The sequence below is a fragment of the Erigeron canadensis genome, chromosome 7 (genome assembly GCF_010389155.1).
Source record: "Erigeron canadensis isolate Cc75 chromosome 7, C_canadensis_v1, whole genome shotgun sequence".
NCBI classification, from domain to species: Eukaryota; Viridiplantae; Streptophyta; class Magnoliopsida; order Asterales; family Asteraceae; genus Erigeron; species Erigeron canadensis.
The window spans coordinates 16,341,041-16,361,729 of record NC_057767.1 but is presented as its reverse complement, the minus strand read 5'-3'; the positions used below and the strand labels follow the sequence as shown (position 1 = coordinate 16,361,729).

Genomic DNA, 20,689 nt, shown 5'->3' with positions numbered 1-20,689 from the left:
GGTGAAAATATTTAAGGGAATATTTTGAAGATGGTGGATCGTACCAAACTCACATGATATTCAAAAGGTGAATAGTGGACTTACCCCACAGAACGAATTATCATTTTATGGATCGGCGTCATTAAATGAAATTCGTGAAATGGTTACTTTATTTATCCTTTGACTTGAGATACAAGTGAGTTATGCATGTGTGGATTGCATTTCGATTTGGCAATTTAAGAATCTATTCTTAAATATTTCCAGGAGCATTGGAGTGTTGCTAGACGCCAACCAATGTTATTGCCTTTATAATAACATGCTCAAGTGGGAGCTGTTGTAGTGTGATCATTTTATTGTAAATCGCATGTTCGAAAATAATTTAAGCCTACGGGGTCACACGAAATGACACGGTAACTCTATATTATTAATTAGTATATTAAAGTAATATATTAATTAATTAGATCACGAAATGATTAATTTAAATATATTAAGGAGTTAATTATATTTAATTAATTAAATGGAGGATTAAAATGTGAAATATGGAAATTAGAGTTGGGCTCTAAATCCATATGGGGGGCCGGTTGGATTAAGGCTTGGAAAGCCTTAATTCTAACTTGTTTTCCAAGATTGTTTTAACCTAATTATCCCCTATATATAGAGGGCTTAATTCAAGGTTTTTATTCATTCCTTCACACATGAAAATCCTCCTTTTCTCTCTTCTTTGGGATCGGCCGAATACCCTCAATGGGTTTTGGTTTCCATCCGTTCACAAACCATATGATGCATATATATGAAGTTACATATATTAATTAATGTCTAGTAGCATTAATGAATGTTATAATTTGTTAGTCTACAACAAATTGTAGTTCATGGGGTTTTAAATTAAGGGAGTATAATACAAAGGGGTTTGTTGTTCGTGATCGGGGTACTAGCATACGGTATAGGGGTGTCTAGTGTGCGATCGTGGAGGGGTTTTCCTTTAAACCCTAACTAATAATAATAATCTTAATATTAATATTATTGGAAGCTTTGCGCAAAAGTACACGTTTCGATTCTCTCTTTGTTAATTAATAGTATTGCATATACGTTTCTTTCCCGTTGCGCTTACTCGTGATTATGTATGTTTATGTGTTCATATTCTAACAAAACCGACATATAACATATTGTAAATACAAACACAAGAATGAAGCCGACAAATTCTTTCCTTGTCGTCAATTAATTTGTACTTCAAATGATATTTATCCAAATCGAACCATTTGTCGAGCTAAAAATGATCGTAATCAAGTTTTTGGGTAAAAGGGATTACCCCGTTTAAACTTGTATACCAACAACCAAAATTTAACAGTACATCGCAAGTAACGAGGCTGAATGCCACATTAGTTCCCTATATGACATGCCATATAGGTTAGACAATCTATCCTAGCCATACAAAAAGGACCAAAATAATTCAAACAAAGAAACCAAGGCTATTACAATGAGATCAAAAATGAGACACACAACTAGTTACACGCATCATCCATGATCAGAGCCTTTGGTAGCTTCCAAGCAGCCAACAGGTTCGAAGTTCTTGCATTATTCTTGAACCGCATCTTGACAAGTCTATAACAAACAGTCTCCAGAATAATATCTCTAATTTTTTCAGGTGGTCTTGCATGGTTGCTGAACATACGGTTGTTTCTCTCCTGCCATACATAATAGACAGCAGCCGCGATCACAAGACAAGCAATAACACTTTTGGCAGAGTTATTCTTGCGAGAACATAAGAAATCAGCAACTATATCATCCCATTTGCATGAAGAGCTCTCCATGTACGTCACATCTTTAATCAAAGTCCATACTTTCGCCGAATATGGACATTCAAAAAACAAGTGAGCATGAGATTCCGGGCCTGTTTTACACAAAGAGCAACAAACAAGGTTAAGATTAACAGCCCCACCCACATCCCACGGTTTCAACTTGTCATGAGTTTTCAACTTTTTCCTCATCACCAACCAAAGCAAAAATGCATGTCTAGGTATCGATTTTGAACTCCACACAAGAGTAGCCCAATCCACCCTTTCACCCCGAGTATGGATTGCGTCCCAAACATTGGAGGCCGAGTAATTCTTCTCCTCCCCGTTCCCATCTCGCCATACAATACAGTCAGTTTTTGTACTATTTATTGCTGGAACAGGGACATCATTTAAAACCGGATACAAATCCCTCCAAGCTATCGGCCATTTCCAAGACCCATTATCAATGACATCTATGATCTTATCCTTGAGAGAGAAGCAAGCTCGCAAGATGGTCCTCAATGATAAAACACTATTTAACGGGCCATTATGATCCCATTTATCAAACCACACAAAGGTTGAGGCACCATCACCTATTTTGGACCATAAGAGTTGCCGAATGGATGGCCTTAATTGAATAAGTTTATGCCAGCCCCAACTCATACAGTTTGTACTTGGGACATCCCAAAAACTCCTACCTGTAATCAAGTTTAGCTACATAAATCATTCAAATATACACATGTATAACATAAATAATAGAATCATGAACAAAACATTTATTTCCTTTTTAGGAATGAGAATCACCCAAATCCAACTACTTATCGACAAAAACAAGGCCTTAACCAAGTTCAAGTACAATTAATAGCGAATTCGGACCATCATAATTCAAAAGAAAAAACTCGTTTCATTCAATGACTATAACAAATATTAATAAATGTTAGAACCAGTTTCAACTAAACTGGCCAGTCTCCAGTTGCATCTGGAGACCAGAAGATTTGTCCAGAAATATATTGAAGTCTAGTTTCAACGTACAGTTAATGCAACTGAAGACTTCCTCCAGTTGAGATCTGATCAGAACTTAAGACATTCCAATTGACGTCGAAGACAACAAATGGAAGATAGAGAATGACAATGGCAGCGAAGCCCAGTTGGCATTCTACACAGATTGAAACTGGAGAATATCAGTTTAAAGCCTTTACAATACTTTACACTGTTTACGAGGAAGACCTTTTTGCTTTATGCAACTTTATACAGACAATATTATTTGTCTATGATTAAAGTACAAAAGTGCATAAAGCAGGTTAGATAATGTAATGTCTTGACTTACCTTATCAAGCATTTCAAAGGAACTCACCTAGTTTCGTTAAATGCTGTCAACCATATCTATACGACAAAGTTGGAATCCCAATGCCAACTTTGTCTATAAATAGAGGTCTTTGCACAACAAGAATATAACTTTGCATATTCATACTTTTGCAATATTCTTGGTGTACTTATGCAATATTCTGTCAATCGTAAAAGGGAACACTTCACAACTTTAAGTGTTTTGATTGTTAAAGTGAATTTCCGAGTATAGATCGTTTGTATTTCATAGGTTGTTAGGATATTTACATTTATGTATTATCTTGGTTCCGCAACAACCTTGTATTTTATTTAACATCAATAAATAAAATACATTTGAAAATTACAACTTGGTCTCACCATTTTACTTTGTTATATTTACTTATTGTATTGTCTTCCCTTTTGTCACCTGCTAAGTAATCTATCCAAGGACTTGGTATACAATCACTGTAACTGGTCGTCTCCAGTTCAGTGTTTATATTGCAAAGAACTCTCACCATTAACATAGAGGTGTCTTCAGTTAGTACCATCTCTTGAGTTGGGACTTATAAGTGGTATCAGAGCAGAAGGCTAACATAATTGCCTAGATCTGCTAAGATGTCTATTACTGAAGGTGAGAATGGTCCTGGTCATGATGAAAACATTAATGTTAACAATACTATACCTAATCAAAATGTTAATCAAACTGCTAATAACAATCCTCCTCCACCTCCTCCTAATGCCCCAAACCATGTCCATGTCCATTACTCAAATACTCTTGTTCCCAAATTTGATGGAAATGGTGAAACATTTGGGACATGGAAGGCCAGAATGCAGCTGCATTTTGGTGGGATAGAAAGGTATATGCTGAAGATCCTTAAGGATGGACCCTATATACCCATGTCTCTCGGGGTAAGTCCTCTTCTTGATCCAAGTTGAAGAAGAGGGTCTAGAGAAAAACCAGAAGACCACTAGTCAGATGAGGATCGCAGACTGGTAGACTTGGATACCAGACTGAAAAACATGATCCTTGTTGCTGTCCCTGAAGACTTAATTCCAACACTTGTGTTGTTTCCCAGTTCCAAGGCTATGTGGGATGAATTGGTTATTCAGTTTAAAGGAGGTGATGACACCATTGTCACTGGAAAGGTTGCTTTAAACAAGAAGTATGAATCCTTCTTTATTCTACCTAATGAAAGTCTAACTGGTACTTATACCAGATTTACTAGCCTTATTAATCAATTAAGAGGGTTAGGTATTGAAAAAGACAAGGACATCCTTCTTGAAAAATTCTGTGATATTCTTCCATCTAAATGGGAAAATATGATTCTTGTCCAAAGACAAGGTAAAACCCTTCACAGTCACACTCTTGCATCTCTCTATGGAACTTTTAGATTCATAGAGGATAACAATGCTGCAAGACTTGTGGTTGAACAGGATGCCATAAACCATGCCTAAAGTTCCAAGGGAACCAGTTTCACTAAACAACCCTGTGCTGCCTTAATTTCTGGTGAGAATGTCCAGTTACATTCTATGAAGGAGATGTTAAGCAATTTACTGAACTCTGGGTTAACCACTGAGACCAGTGTTGGTTGTAATGAAACTGACGATGATGATTTGGTAGCCATGATTGCCAAAACCTTTAATAGGTTTAAGCACAAATCTAATCGATTTAATGGTTCCAACAATGCTTCCAGCTCCAACTCTCTGGACAAGGCCAATCATACCTGCTATAAGTGTGGTAAGAAAGGTCACTCTATGAAGGAATGCAGATCCAGTCAAATGAACAATCAATTTGGTCCCCTCATCCCAACTTATAATGTGCCTGATGATAAATATAAAGCTAAATACAAGAAGCTTAAGGCACAAATTGCCCTCTTGTCCCTTGAAAAAGAAAAAGAAAAGAATAAATGCATGATGGCAAACACTGAAAGGAAATGGGAACTCACTGATGATTCATTTGATATTGAAGAAAAGATTAGGGATATGTGTTTTATGGCACTTGAAGATCAACAACAACATTTGGTGAAAGATGATGTCATTGCAGGAAGATGGGTGGGCATCATTCTGAAAAAGGTATGTGATTATGATAAGCAGGATGACCCTGAATTGAAAATGGACATTGTTGAATCACTCAATGGTGATTTATTGTTTGTTGAAACTATAAGAACTGATAGTGAAAGATATCTGGAAACAATCTTAACTGAATTAAACAATGTGACACCCCAGTTGAATGACCTGCAGAATGTTTAGTTGGCACTAAAAGAATCGGTTTTGAAAATTAAAGCTTTAAAACTTGAAAATCAAAGTTTAAAATCTGATCTTGAGAAAGTCCTGGGTTAATGCATCCGAGAAAAATTATGATGCTTTTTCAAGAACAATTGATGCCCAAAAGAATGCATGGAAATCAGGAGATCTTCAAATGGCAGCTGCCATACCAGATCTCCATGCATTGCCTTCATCTCTTCAGGTTGAAACATCTTATGATCAACCTAAGAATTTCAAAACTGAATCTATTGAAATCATCCTTGTTGAGGTTAAAACTGGAGCCAATCAGGCTAAAGCTCCAGTTAAAAAGGTTGGTTGTGAAAAACCTTTACCTCAAAAGTTAAAGGAGCCCAAGAATCCTAAGACCAAGAATCAAACTGAACCTAAGTCCAAGGGTCAGGTCTCTGGTGAAAATGACATTTTACTAAAACTGGACAGTCAACTCCAGCTTTTGTCTAGGTAGGTTCAGAGTTGTACTGCCATAATCAAAAATCTGGAAGGAGCCTCTTCTCCTTCAGTTGAAAAGCTGAGTATCAAAACCCTTTCTAAGTCTAAACAAAAAACAAAAGGTTCCATCTGGAACCAAAACTGAAAATAAAAAGGGAAGCAAATACCAAGTACCAATTGTTTTTACTCATGGATCTGAAGTAATTGAACAAGCACCAGATTTAGCCTCCAGTTCCACCCCTCAACAATCAACTGTGACTTCTCAAGTGAAGTCCAGTGAACCCATCAAGAAAAGATGGGTTCACAAAAACAACTAATGATTTTGTGGGTGTGCAGGGCGATCGAAAGAAACATATCTGGTATCTGGACAACACAGCTGGACGGACTATGACAGGATGTAAGCCCCTGCTGGAAGAGTTCACTGTCCAAGATGGACTGACAGTGACTTTTGGTAATGATGGTAGTGGAAAAACTGAAGGATATGGTGTGCTTAACAATGGACAAGTCAAATTCACTAAAGTTGCATTTGTAAATGGTTTAAAATATAACCTGATCAGTGTAAGTCAACTGTGTAATGATGGCTTCAGAGTTTTGTTCGATGTTGCACAAGGCACCATTTTTAACAAGGATTGGCAAGTGGTAATGATCGCTCCAAGAAAGGGAAATGTGTACATTATGGACATGGAACCAGCTCCAAAAGAGCATTGTTTCTATGCAAAAGCTGATGAGGACACCAACTGGCTATGGCATAAGAGGTTATCTCACCTTAATTTCAAAAACATTAATAAGTTATCAAGAAAACAACTGGTGGATGGGATACCTTTAATCTCCTTTAAAAAGGAGAGGCCATGTCCAGGGTGTGAGATGGGCAAGAAGAAAAGAGCCAGTTTCAAGACCAGGCAAAACTTCAGCATCACTGAAACTCTTCACTTGTTACATATGGATGTCTTTAGTCTACCAGATGGATGTCAAAAGTGCGTTTCTCAATGGAACATTGGAAGAAGAAGTGTATGTTAAACAGACTCCAGGCTTCATTGATAAGAAGCATCCTCACTGGGTATATAGACTGAACAAAGCATTGTATGGTCTTAGACAAGCCCCAGAGCCTGGTATGACACTTTAACCAAACATCTTCTTAAACATGGTTTTCTAAGAGGTGCAATAGATAATACCTTGTTTATCTTGAAAGAAAAAGGTAATATCTTACTGGTACAAATTTATGTTGACGACATTATATTTGGGTAAACTGATGATGCAATGTGTAAAAAATTTTCAAAAATCATGTCTACTGAATATGAAATGAGTTTAATAAGAGAATTAACGTTTTTCTTAGGTCTACAAATTAAACAAACCATGGATGGTATCTTTATTAACCAAGAAAAATATGTCAGAGATTTGTTAAGAAAATACAAATTTGATTCAATCCCATCAAAAACCACACCCATTGCAGCTCCTTTAAATTTGGATTCTGACCCAAATGGAAAACCAGTGGACCAAAAGGAATATCGTGGAATGGTTGATTCACTGATGTATTTAACTGCAAGTCGACCAGATATAATGTTTGCAACATGTTTATGTGCCAGATTTCAGGCTAACCCAAAAGAATCACATTTGCATGTTGTTAAGCGCATTTTCAGGTACCTAAAGGGGTGCCCTAGCCTTGGTATTTGGTATCCCAAAGGCTCAGGGTTAGATCTAATGGGTTATTCAGATTCAGATCATGCAGGGTGTAAGATTGATAGAAAGTCAACAACTGGTGGTTGTCACTTCCTAGGGGGAAAATTGGTAAGTTGGACCAGTAAGAAGCAGACTTCGGTCTCAATGTCAACTGTTGAGGCAGAGTACATTTCTGCGGCCAGTTGTTGTTCCCAGATTCTTTGGATCAAAAATCAGTTACTTGATTATGGTATGAAATACTCAAGAACCCCTATCTTTTGTGACAACACCAGTGCAATTGCTATATCTCACAACCCAGTGATGCACTCCTAAACAAAACACATTGACATCAGGTATCATTTCATTCGTGACCATGTTATGAAAGGAGATATTGGAATTCATTTCATTCCCACTGATAAACAGTTAGCTGATATTTTTTACAAAACCTCTTGATGAGAAAATTTTTAAACATCTCATCAGCGAACTGGGTATGTTAAATCCTTATTAACTGGTGAGGCCCTCTAGTTGAGGATGGTTCAGGTGATCCTTGATTGGTTGGAGATTGAACGCCTTAATGTACTCAAAAACCAGTCCTTGATCAAATGGATCTCATGTTTAGGGGGAAAAGACTCAAAACAATTTTCCAATAAAAATTGCTTTTGCAACTGGAGAGTTCTCTAGTTGAAACTGGCACTGGACTGTTCCTCCAGTGTAAATGTTTTGTCTCGTCTTCAAACTGGAGGTTAACCAGATTTTCATAATGGCAAGAGTACTTGATCAATTGTATGAAACGTAATAATACTCGAGTGTTTTAACCCACTTACAACTTTCACATGACGTGTCATTACCATGTTGTAAAAAGATGCACTTTTATTGAGATTATAAAAAGTTAGTGGGCGAGTGGGTATATAAGTCGTCGTAGCATTTAATGCTGACACTAAGAATTAAATGATTTGGCTCAAAATTCAAACTCATTTTTAACAAAATATCTAAAAATTTTGATTTTTGATAATAAAATATTCTTGTTTATTCTTTGGGATTGTAAATCCAGCTTATAAATACCCTGTATTTACTTTCACTTATTCACTTTCATTTCACATTCCTTCATTCAATTCCAATCATCAACATTTATTCTTTTCTCTCTGCTTATTATCAAAACCCTAATTGCCAAAATTTCAATTTCTTTCTTTATCTATAATCAAATGGCTCCTAAATCTTCTCGCAGCAAAGCTATTAATCTACTCACTGTTGCATACAATCCATCTTCTCAAGTCAATCATGTAGATGGTGCCCCTGAGACAAAATTAATTAAATTGAACCCTAATAATCCCATGGCTAGTTTGAAAGGGGTTCAAGCCACCAATTCCCATGGTAACTTTTTCTCTCAATCCACACAAGTTGTACCATGACTACTTGTGTGAATTCTGGTACACTACACAACTCGCTGATGACTGTTCATCCATCTCTTTTTCTCTCAAGGATGGAACAGTTGCGTGTACCATCACAGCGGACACTGTGAGAGATGCTCTGCATCTCAACTACTAGAGAGAAGGTGAGACTCTAGTAGTCATTTCCCAAAATATAAACTATTGCCAAGTGCTCCTTGACATGGGAAACAAGGAATGTTTGGAGAATGGGGTGTTGAAAACCAAATGTGCTATGACGTTGAAAGGACTCACACCCTCATGGAGATACTTTTTCATACATCTTGTGGAGAGCATGGGAGGAAGTTCTGGTGGACTTGACCAGATTAACTCTACACAAGTTGAGATGGCCTACTGCTTATGGAATGGTCTTAGAGTGGATTTTGCTAAAATCATTTTTCGAAGTTTTGTGCAAAAGTTGAAGGGAAACAAGGGATTATGTATACCTTTCTCCAGATTCTTGTCTTTGTGTTTTCTTCAGATCCTGGGCAGTGATGCTTATCATAACACTCAATCCTTTTACACTGTCCTAGAGATACTGAGAAATTTGGACTCTCTTTGCTCCTCACCTAGAGAGGTCCAGATTCCGAGTAGAATGCAGCTGGCATTCTCTAAAACTGATGCAGCAGTTCAAGGTGAGTCGGAAAGCCTATTGGGTGGGCGTCAAAATAATGAGGGACCCACCAGTTCGTCTTCTGGTACTGTGACAGTTGCTGAACCTGGGCAGCAGTCTTTTCCCACCAGCTCCAGCTTGTCAGTTCCTCCACCATCTCACCCTGGAGACCTCCCAACAGGTGTCTAGGTAGTTCCAAAGGCAAAACGTTCAATGAAAAGGCGCCTTAGGAGACAGTCGGATCTTGCCACTAATGTTAGTACCATTGCCAGCCCTCCAGCTTCTTCCTAACAAGATGCTGGAGATAGTCAAAGGGATGAACCACCACTTCCCTACTTGCTGTAGGAGGAAGTGGTGAAGATGTTATTGGGTCAGCCCAGCCCAACTTAGAGTCCGTGTCAGCACTTAACTTGCAGAGCCATACTTCTGACACTCTTGAAGCATGAACTGACGAAGTTTCGGGTCAGTCACAGCCAGAGATCGAAGTTCCAGACTCTACGGCCCATGATACTACAGCTGAGGATCGAGCAGTTGTGGTTGAGGCACCAGTGACCTTTTTCCAGGGAGAAGATGCTTCGACAATGGAACTGGTCACCAGGAGTCTGAACAGCCTGTTCAGCCACCCCTATCATTTATGGATCTAGGCATGAGTGTGGGTGAGTTTCAGCTTGAATCCTCGGATTCAGATGAGACACATTATGATCAGGAAATGGCTGATGCATCTACACATGATCAGCTTCCTTTCTTTTCTGGTCAACCCCTACATTAAATTCCTCCTGAGTTCTCCACACTACATTAAATTCCTCAATTCACCTCTAGACAACTCCTTTCTTCTATGAATGTGCCTAGAAATAGACACATTCTAACCCCACCATCGCCGGCGTACATACCTGAGCATTCTCAGCCTGTACGTCAACTTGAATCTCTTCCCCTTCTTTCTTCAACAACTCCTTTTGTCTCGACTGGTGCTACTAAATCTGGAGAATCAACACTTGTAACACCTCCTCTAGTTGTACCTGTAGCTTTTCGAACTGGTCCAGCGACACCTTCCCTTCCGTCATTGGATAGCCAGTTTGTCTCCTTTCAATCAGATATCCAAAACCTTTTTACAAGGGTGGAGGATATTCAAAAGGTACTTGATAAGAATACAAAGTCCCTCTCCAGGTACCAGAAGGAACACATTACAAACGTCAAAGTGGTTGACCTGGGGATCAATAAGTTCTTTGCAAATGAGGACTTGGTATTTAACAAGCTCAATGAGTTGGTCAATTCCTCCAATCTACTTGCAACATCTTTAAGGGAGGCTTTTACACTTACTCAAACTGGGGTCATATCCTCGATTACCAACCTGCTGAACACAACTGTCAGATCTTCTGAGGTTGATTTGCAAGAACTTGTAAGACAGGTTAAGTTGCTTATTGAAAGACCTGGTCTGGATGTGATCGAGCTTGGCAACCAGTTGGCCACTTTAGTTGGTCAAGAGATAGAAGAAACCTTGGCTGATAGAGAACAATAATTTTTGGAAAAAGTGATATCTGAGATCACTAAGACTGCAGCGCCCCAGGTTGATCTCACTCCCATTACATCTGAGATCAATCAGTTGAGGTGCAGTCTAGATACTCTGGCCAACAAGGTATCTGAACACTCTACTGCTATACATAATCTGACAACTGAAGTTGGCAAAGACAAGGATAAGAAGGTTGTGAAGGACGTTGGTGCAACTGGGCTCTCTCCAGATGAGTTGACAATACTTAAAGCAATTCAGGCTGGCCAAACTGAAACAAATGGCAATGTTTTGGTCCAGTCACAAGAAGTCAATCATCTTTGGAGGGCAGTTCGTATGATTTGTGGAGTTTTCAAGGAGTGCAAGAACATGGGGTCATGGCAGCCTCTAGATCGCTTACCTTCCAGTCCTTCAGATTTTGATGCCATTAGAAAAGGACTAGAAGCTGCCAAGGTGGAAAGATCTGTACATATCCCCAACACTCACATTGAAACTCCAAGTTCAAGTATTGGGAAAGAGTTGGTTGTCGCTGCCAGTACTGATGCTGGTATGCAAGTAATTGAAGAATTTGAGGATGTTGGTGATAGGGGGAAGAAGAATAAGGGCAAGGCTATTGCAACTGATGAATCTGCCCAGCCGGCAACTGATATACCCTTATTAGATACTGGAAATCCTGATCAGCTTCCTCCAGTGACTGAATCTGATAGCAAGAGATTGGCAATGCAATAAATGAAAGAAAGAAACAAAAGAAAGCCACTTTGCTGGTCTAAAGGGTTCAACTGCAAGGATTAGGCATACTAGATGTTAATGATGCTAATCTGTTGGGCATCTCACTGCAGCAATACAGGAAGGTCAAGAGTGACCCAAGGATAGTGGGACTCGTGAATGATATGATTGAAGTCCATCTGGACAAAGACTATCCTGATGATGAAGCTGAGAATGATGCCAGAAACTTAAACATATCAGTGGAGAAAGCCAAGGAAGCTAGAACTGAAGGGATTCTAAAAAGAACTGAGCAAATAACGAAAAAGGTCAAACAAGTGTTGAACCCACCCAAGTCTAAGAGTAAGTCAAAGCCTAAACCCTTGTCAAGGGATGCAAATTTAAGGACTTGGGTGGAACCCAATGAGCCATCCACTGAAGATGTCCAAGTTGCTGTACAAAAACTGAGCACTGCCCAGATCAAACTGGTCAATGAATCTAACGCACGTGCATATCATCCAGGAAAAATCAATGAAATCAAAGTTACAATCAAACCTGGAGGAAGGCAATTTGTGGTAACCATTCAATACTTCAATGGACCACAGCTCACAACTGAGAATCCAAATGTTCATCAGTATGGACATTCTGAGCATGTTGAAATGCTGAATCTGCTGGAGGCAAGGCAACACAAAAACAAGATTGAAAAGGGTTGGGTTTATGTACTTCAAAGTCTGATCAAGTTCAAGGAAGATGTTGAGAAAAGATTGAACTTTGATCCTGAAGATGTCTAAGACAACCAATCTCTTCAATTGCAAAGAGAAGAAGAACTCGCGAAAGGCCATCGGTTTAAGATCTTCTTCAGTTATCTATTTTGTAATTTTACTTATTGTCTTGTAATTTTTGTAATTTTATCATGTACATACAAGTTGCGAGATTGTAACCACAAGATAGATAACAGATTAAATCTAACAAACTAAAAAGAAAAATCAAGGCATTTGATGATCTATAAAAATGCCTTGGAAACTTAGATTAGATTTAGTCATACAAATCTTTCAAGTTCATACTAGTATAGTTACAAAAACTTGAACAGACTTGGCAATATTTCAGGACAAATAGGGGAATTTGTTAGAACCAGTTTCGACCAAACTGGCCAGTCTCCAGTTGCATCTGGAGACCAGAAGATTTGTCCAGAAATATATTGAAGTTTAGTTGCAACGTACAGTTAATGCAACTGAAGACTTCCTCCAGTTGAGATCTGATCAGAACTTAAGACATTACAATTGATGTCGAAGACAACAAATGGAAGATAGAGAATGACAATGGCAGCGAAGCCCAGTTGGCATTCTACACAGATTGAAACTGGAGAATATCAGTTTAAAGCCTTTACATTGCTTTACACTGCTTACGAGGAAGACCTTTTTGCTTTATGCAGCTTTATACAGACAATATCATTTGTCTATGATTAAAGTACAAAAGTGCATAAAGCAGGTTAGATAAAGTAATGTCTTGACTTACCTTATCAAGCATTTCAAAGGAACTCACCTAGTTTCGTTAAATGCTGTCAACCATATCTATACGACAAAGTTGGAATCCCAATGCCAACTTTGTCTATAAATAGAGGTCTTTGCACAACAAGAATATAACTTTGCATATTCAGACTTTTGCAATATTCTTGGTGTACTTGTGCATTATTCTCTCAATTGTAAAAGGGAACTCTTCACAACTCTAAGTGTTTCGATTGTTAAAGTGAATTTCCGAGTATAGATCGTTTGTATTTCATAGGTTGTTAGGATATTTACATTTATGTATTATCTTGGTTCCGCAACAACCTTGTATTTTATTTAGCATCAATAAATAAAATAAATTTGAAAATTACAACTTGGTCTCACCATTTTACTTTGTTATATTTACTTATTGCATTGTCTTCCCTTTTGTCACCTGCTAAGTAATCTATCCAAGGACTTGTTATACAATCACTGTAACTGGTCGTCTCCAGTTCAGTGATTATATTGCAAATAACTCTCACCATTGACATAAAGGTGTCTTCAGTTAGTACTATCTCTTGAGTTGGGACTTATAATAAAGATTATCACTATCAGATATCATGGTTAACTTTGTTTAATTAATGCAAGAAAACTAGTTAGGAGACTATGAGAAAGTTATAGAACAAAAGAAACCGTAGGTATATGATCACGTAAAATGAATGTCTGTCCGAAAAGTATTTAAGCCTACGGGGTCACACGTTCAACACGAATGTAACTATAATTGATTAATATATTAAATGTAATTTATTAATTAATTAGATCACAAAAAACCAACAATCGTCCGTTAAAAGGGTTAATAGTTAACGGTACTGAATTAACGGACTTAACGAAGGAGAGTTGTGATTAGGAAACCCTCTAGATTGTTCTAGAGGGGGACGGCCGTGGGAGGGTTTTCACAAACCCTAAACTTGGTCATCAAGTTTCTTAATCCTATATATGGAGGGTTAACTTAATTGTTTTCCACACACAAATCTTAAGGTTTTCTAAAACCCTAAATATCTCTCCTTATCTCCTCTCTCTTGGCTTCGGCCGTTTCTACCAAACACAAAGGGTTTTGGGTTTTGGTTTGTTTGATATTAAGGGTGATTAACAAAGGTTGTTCGGTTCGTGATCAAGTACTAGCATACATACATTCTAACGTTGTGTGTGCGATCGTAGAGAGGTTTTACTTTAAACCTTATCATAAAGTTTCTTACTTTATTCTCTCCAATTTAAGGTATACGTTTTCTCTCTTGGTTAATTAATTAACTACAAAGATTTATATTCCGCTGCGTGCTTTGTGATTTGATTTGATAAATAGTTATATAACCCAACAGTGGTATCACCAGCCTACTATGTACATTTCTTGATTACCAATAAATCAAAACTTGAAAGGGGGTTAGGGTTGTTGATTTTTAAAATTTTCGGCTATATATATATATATATAAATTGATTTTGTAATTTAATTACAGTATTTAAATAAGAAAAAGGTTTTATTTAATATATATATATATGATTCGAAATTTTTCCAGAAAAATTAAAAAAAAATGTTTTTTAGGGTTCTTAATCCATGTTTTGACTAATTGCATGTATTTATATGGTGTACCTTTATTTTTAATGGTTAAAAAGAAGTAAAAATCATGAATTTTTCATGCAAATTATTCATGATTATTACTTAGATATATTGATATGAAATCTTGATCATTAGGGTTAATTATGCTAGATAATTGAAGAATTAATTGTGTGACAATGTGATTATGCTTTGTGAAATTTCCTGTTTGACACCAGTTCACTAAAAAAATCATAACTAATCAACCGTAAGGATTTGGAAGCTCAAAATTTTTACAGTAGATGCTTGAATCATAGGGCTACAACTTTAGTGTTTTGTGCTAATCCCAGTTCGGCCTTCTTCAGAGCCAGAATTGGTCGTCAAGCTGCTGGATTTTCCAGATCAGCATCTTTTAATTATGGTAGATAAATTTGTTATTATATTTTTGGCTTACGCAATCAAGGTAACTTGATGTATGTGGTCTCTTTCCTTATGAAAAATGAGCCAAATCTTATACCATAGTGACCAAAATTAGGTTGTATATTTAGTAAGTTACCTTAAATCGTTAAGTTGTATATTTAGTAACTTACCTTAATTGTTAAGTTGTATTTTTAGTAAGTTTAATTTTGCTTATGTTATGAAAATTGTATGCAAAATTGTTTTTGGAAAAATAAACTTGACTAATTAATATCGAAATAATGATTTTGTTTATAAAATTGGTGCCCTAAAATCAAAAGATACACCGGCTCACCCATTTGAACGAACTCTAAGATAGGTATAAGTCGGAGTGCATTAGCCTTCTAAAAGGGCGTGTTTTTAATTGCGTTCATTGCAAACCGTTGCTCTTGCGCTTCTTTGTGAGTTCTAATGGAGCTACCGAGCTCTTTTGTATTTAAAGGCAATAAAAATGAGTTTTATAAACATATTATGTTTAGAAGATATGCATGAATCTTCAAAACATAACTTTTTGATCACACATCAAATTGAATGACCTGATAAACTTAAGTCATTTGTCATCCAATTTGTCAAGGACACGTGTGGCTGTTGTTTTACTCACTGGTACACAGCGGTGAAATGGCAGTTGCATGGCAAAGCCCATTCACTGGTACACAGTGGTGGGCAATTTTGCGCGTTCTTAGTTGGACGACTTAAAGCGAGTTAAGCGGTGAGACCTTGACCCAAAAGATGGAACAAAACATGACTACAAAGGATCACTTGATGAATCAAGTGTCATACGTAGGTTCCGCACTTACTAGGAATTGCACTAGTAATGTAATTACTGCTCGTCACTTACCTTTTGAGTGCAATCATTTCTAGCAGATCAACTGATGAAATGGTTGCATGTCAATTGGATCCTAGCCTTAATGAAATTAATTGTTTACTTTGTAAACGTTGGGTAATTAATTTCTTAAGGATTTATTATCGAAAATACTGATTTTTGAACTTGAATCTGTTTTGTAAAAGGCAACAAATCCTTCACAAAACATACACCAATCGGCTTTCAGGTCGATGCTAGAAAGAGAAAACTTTCCGAAACCAATTTCAATGACTGTTTTGTCAATAGAGAATTGTTCTAAAAGTTGAAAAGAAAACCGATGTCATTTGAAACTCAGATACCGCTATTCCTGATGCGAATGCCACTGCTTTGCAGTTAGAAGCATAAAATACTCGGTACAAAAGACATAATGAGGTCACTATTTGATGCTAGAAGCATGTCTCCTGAGCTTCAAAAAGCAATTCGGATTGCAAAATCCGTGTGATATGATCAAATAACTCAAGTCTTTGTACGGAAAACAAGTTGGAGTTGAATTACTTGAGTTAATTGAGTCACTCCATAACTTGAACACGAGTATGGGAAAACGGTAAGTGCTCATGTACTCAAGATGAAGAGTCACTTTGAGCAATTATGGAAAGGTTAAAACTATGCATTTCTTCTGCCGATTCTTATGGGCATAAGAGACAATTACAAACTTGCATAGCATAGTTGGACTTCATATCAAGTTGATTGAGTATGAAGAAAACCTATCAAGAAATCTGAGATACCCCAAGTTCTTATGATCAAAGGGGAAATGGTTTAGAAAGCAAAACAACCATAAAGCTAAAGGCAAGAACTTAGGTAAGAGAAACAAAGTGTTTAGTCTCAAAACCTTAAAAGACCCTTTGGGAAAAGGAGCATATGGCTAAAGACCATTCTTGTCATCACTATGCTATGGTGAGACACTGCAAGAGGAATTGTCCCAAGTATCTAGCTGAGTTGAACAAGAAGAAGAAGCAAGTTGGTTTTTCTTCAAGTATCTTCTTAACTCAATTATAAGTGTTGATGAGATTCAAATGATAATTCAATAGCAAAAGAGTCATGTTAACTTGGACTCTATCTTTGACATTGTCATCTTGTTTAATTTTTGTCAAAAAACACATTTAAAGACTTCCATGTGAAGATATCTTACAAATCAAATGATGAATCATTTGATAAATGCGTGTCTTCGGCATTATCATTAGCAAGAAACGCATTAAAAGTCTTCAATGTGAAGAGATCTTACAAATCAAATGATGAATCGTTTGATAAATGTGTGTCTCTGGAATTACCGTTAGCAAGAAAAGCATTGAAAAACTTCAACGTGAAGGGGTCTTACAATCATATGATGAATCATTTGACAAATGCATGTCTTGTGTTTTCGGTAAGATGACAAGAATACCCTTTCCGCATAAAACCGGAGAGGGCTAAGGAACTACTTGGACTAATACATATCGATGTATGTAGCCCCTTTAGACATATGTCAAGGAAAAATGCTAGCTACTTCATTATTCTATGAATAATTTCAGTCGTTATGGTTATTTTTACTTGCTTAAACATAACCATGAAGTGTTTGAAACATTCAAAGGGTTTAAAAATGAAGTAGAAATCAACTCGGTAAAACCATCAAGATTTTTCATTCGGATCGAGGTGGTGAATACTTAAGCCAAAAGTTTAAGGATTATCTTAAAGCATGTGGAAATGTCCAACAGCTTACTCCTCCATATACTCCTCGGCATAATGGAGTGTCTGAAAGGAGAAATCGAACCTTGCTAGACATAGTAAGATCAATGATGACCCGTACAACTCTCCCATTTTCATTTTTGGATTATGCTCTAGAGACTCCTATACGCATTCTCAATATAGTTCCAACCAAGAAGGTTGACAAGACGCCATATGAATTATGGCATGGAGATGTCCCTAATTTGTCTTACTTAAGAGTCTGGGGATGTGAGGCACTTACAAAGCGCGATACGCCTGACAAACTTGAACCCAGAACTACTAAGTTCATCTTTGTCGGATACCCTAAGGAAACGATGGGTTACGACTTCTGTGATCCCATCAAAAACACTGTTCGTGTTGCTCGATATGCTGAATTCTTTGAAAAGAAATTAGTTCAAGAGAACAGTGGGAGGGTTGTAGAACTTATTGAGACTCAAGAGGAAGATGTATCACCTTCTGAAACTCCTAGAAATCATCAAGTGATGAACCTCAAGTCGATGATAATGAAGCGATTCCACTTCGTAGATCCGAAAGGACAAGACGTCCTACCGAAAGACTATGTCTGATGGTAGAAGAAGATGTTGTTGGAGATCTCGATGAGCCTCCGAATTTCAAAGCTGCATTATCAGATCCGGAATCTGACAAATGGCTTGAAGCTACGAAGGTGGAAATGAAATCCATGAAAGACAATCAAGTCTGGAGCTTGGTTGATCTTCCACAAAATGCTCAAACTGTTGGGTGTAAGTGGATCTTCAAGAAGAAGACGGACATGGATGGAAATGTACACACCTATAAAGCTCGTCTCGTGGAAAAAGGTTATACTCAACGTTTCGGTGATTATGATGAGACCTTTTCTCTGGTTGCGGACATTAGAGCTATTAGGATTCTCTTAGCTATAGCAGCGTACTATGACTTTGAGATACGGCAAATGGATGTTAAGACTGCCTTCTTAAATGGTTACTTGGATGAAGAAGTCTATATGGATCAACCTGAAGGTTTTATTGATCCAAAACATCCCAACAAAGTATGCAAGCTTCAAAGGTCCATTTATGGAGCAAGCATCAAGAAGTTGGAACAAGCGGTTTGATGAAGAAATCAAAAAGTTTGGTTTTGTTCAAAACCCCGACGAGCCATGTGTATATTGCAAAGCTAGTGGGAGTAATGTTACTTTCCTTGTCTTGTATGTTGATGACATATTGATCATAGGAAAACACATTCCAATGTTGCAAGATGTTAAATCCCATCTTGGAAAGTGTTTTGCCATGAAAGATTTAGGAGAAGCGACATTTATTCTTGGAATCAAGATCTACTGAGATAGATGAAAGCGGTTGTTTAGACTAAGTCAAAGTGCTTATATTGATAAGGTCTTGAAGCGATTCAAGATTAAGAATTCTAAACGTGGTTTCGTTCCCATGCAAGAAAGACTTAACTTATCTAGCAAGAACGGTGCTTCTACACCTAATGAGGTGGAGCTTATGCGAAAAATCCCTTATGCTTCGACTGAGGAATCTATTAGGTATGCGGTAAGATGCACTAGACTTGATATTGTGTTCGCGCAAAATATAGTTAGCCACTATCAACAAAATCCTGTAGAGGATCATTGAATTGATGTAAAGAATATTCTTAAGTACATGTGTGCTACTAAAGAATTATTCTTGGTGTATGGTTGAAATCCTGATCAAAAATTCAAATGGTAATAGAATTTGTGATGTTGGATTTCAGACTGATAAATATGATTCAAAATATCAGTCGGGATACATCTTCATTATTTAAATGAAGGCACGGTGGAATGCTATGAGCTAAAAACCACAGATGCCATATGTAAAGTCCCTCACTCGATGGTTTAACCCATAAGTGTAGAATAACAAGTCAAGTAATCACTAGATATGACTAGTATGAAACTTCAAGTAAGCACTAGAATGGACTAGTATTACGATAAATATAAATGCAAGAATATATATAACGTAATACGTACTTAAGCAATATAAAGATAAGCAAGTAAGTAAATGGTGAGACACAATGTAATTTTCAAATGTATTCTATTTATTGATGTTAAATAAAATACAAGGTTGTTGCGGAACAATATATTACAAAGTAAGTATCTAAACAACCTATGAATTACAAGTGATCTAATCTTTGCTAAATAAACTCTTTGATCGAAATACTTAAAGTTGTAAAATATGACTGTTTAGATCGAGAGTATTTGAGCAAAGGCACCAAATTACAAAAGTATGTAATTTGGACGAGGAAGTGACTTGTTATTTATAGGCAAAAAGAATAAGTATAATATTCTTTTTGCCGTACAAATATGGTTACATGCATTTAAGGAAATTACTTTAATTCCTTAAAAGCATTGATTAAAGTACAAGAATAAAGTCACATGATAGTGACTTGTCTTCTAATTAACCAACCACCTTTACATGCGTGTAAGGCTTTTAACAAAAGACAAATGGATTGTCCGGTTAAAGGCATGTAAAGGCATAAAGTCAATTCCTCGTAATCAGTGTTCAGACTTGTAAGGTCTAGAACACTCACAAGGACTCCAGTCAGGAGATCTGGTAAGTCTTCCAGTGAGCTCCGCTATTTGTAAGACTTCTTTCTTCAGTCTTCGACTTCAGTGAGAATGTTCTTCAGTGGAAAGATCTTGACTGGAGTGAAGTCCAGTGAACAAATCTGGTGGAATCCAGATTTCTATACAAGTAAGTTGTTCACTGGTCTTCACATAATTTCTGGACAAATCTTCAGAGGGCTCCAGTAGACACGTCTGGAGCGAGTCCAGTAAATCTGGACCTAACAAATTCCACCTATTTGTTTAGAAATTATGCAAGGATTTTCAAGCTTTTATCTATACAAGTTTGTGCTTGAAGAATCCTTGAAAAATTTGACTAAGACTAATTTGAATTTCTGGAGAGCCAC

The 20,689-nt window shown here is 37.1% G+C and overlaps 1 protein-coding gene across 1 annotated transcript; it reads right to left on the bottom strand.

The window, feature by feature from the left end:
- Positions 1 to 1,478: 1,478 nt before the first annotated feature.
- Positions 1,479 to 2,414, bottom strand: LOC122609014. Its single transcript, XM_043782076.1, has one exon. The coding sequence runs from the start codon at positions 2,412 to 2,414 to the stop codon at positions 1,479 to 1,481; it is 936 nt and encodes a 311-aa protein (XP_043638011.1).
- Between the last annotated feature and the right edge of the window lie 18,275 nt (positions 2,415 to 20,689).

Bases quoted from the DNA above. Each gene is read 5' to 3' on its own strand.
- LOC122609014 (XM_043782076.1), bottom strand. From the start codon at position 2,414: ATGAGTTGGGGCTGGCATAAACTTATTCAATTAAGGCCATCCATTCGG.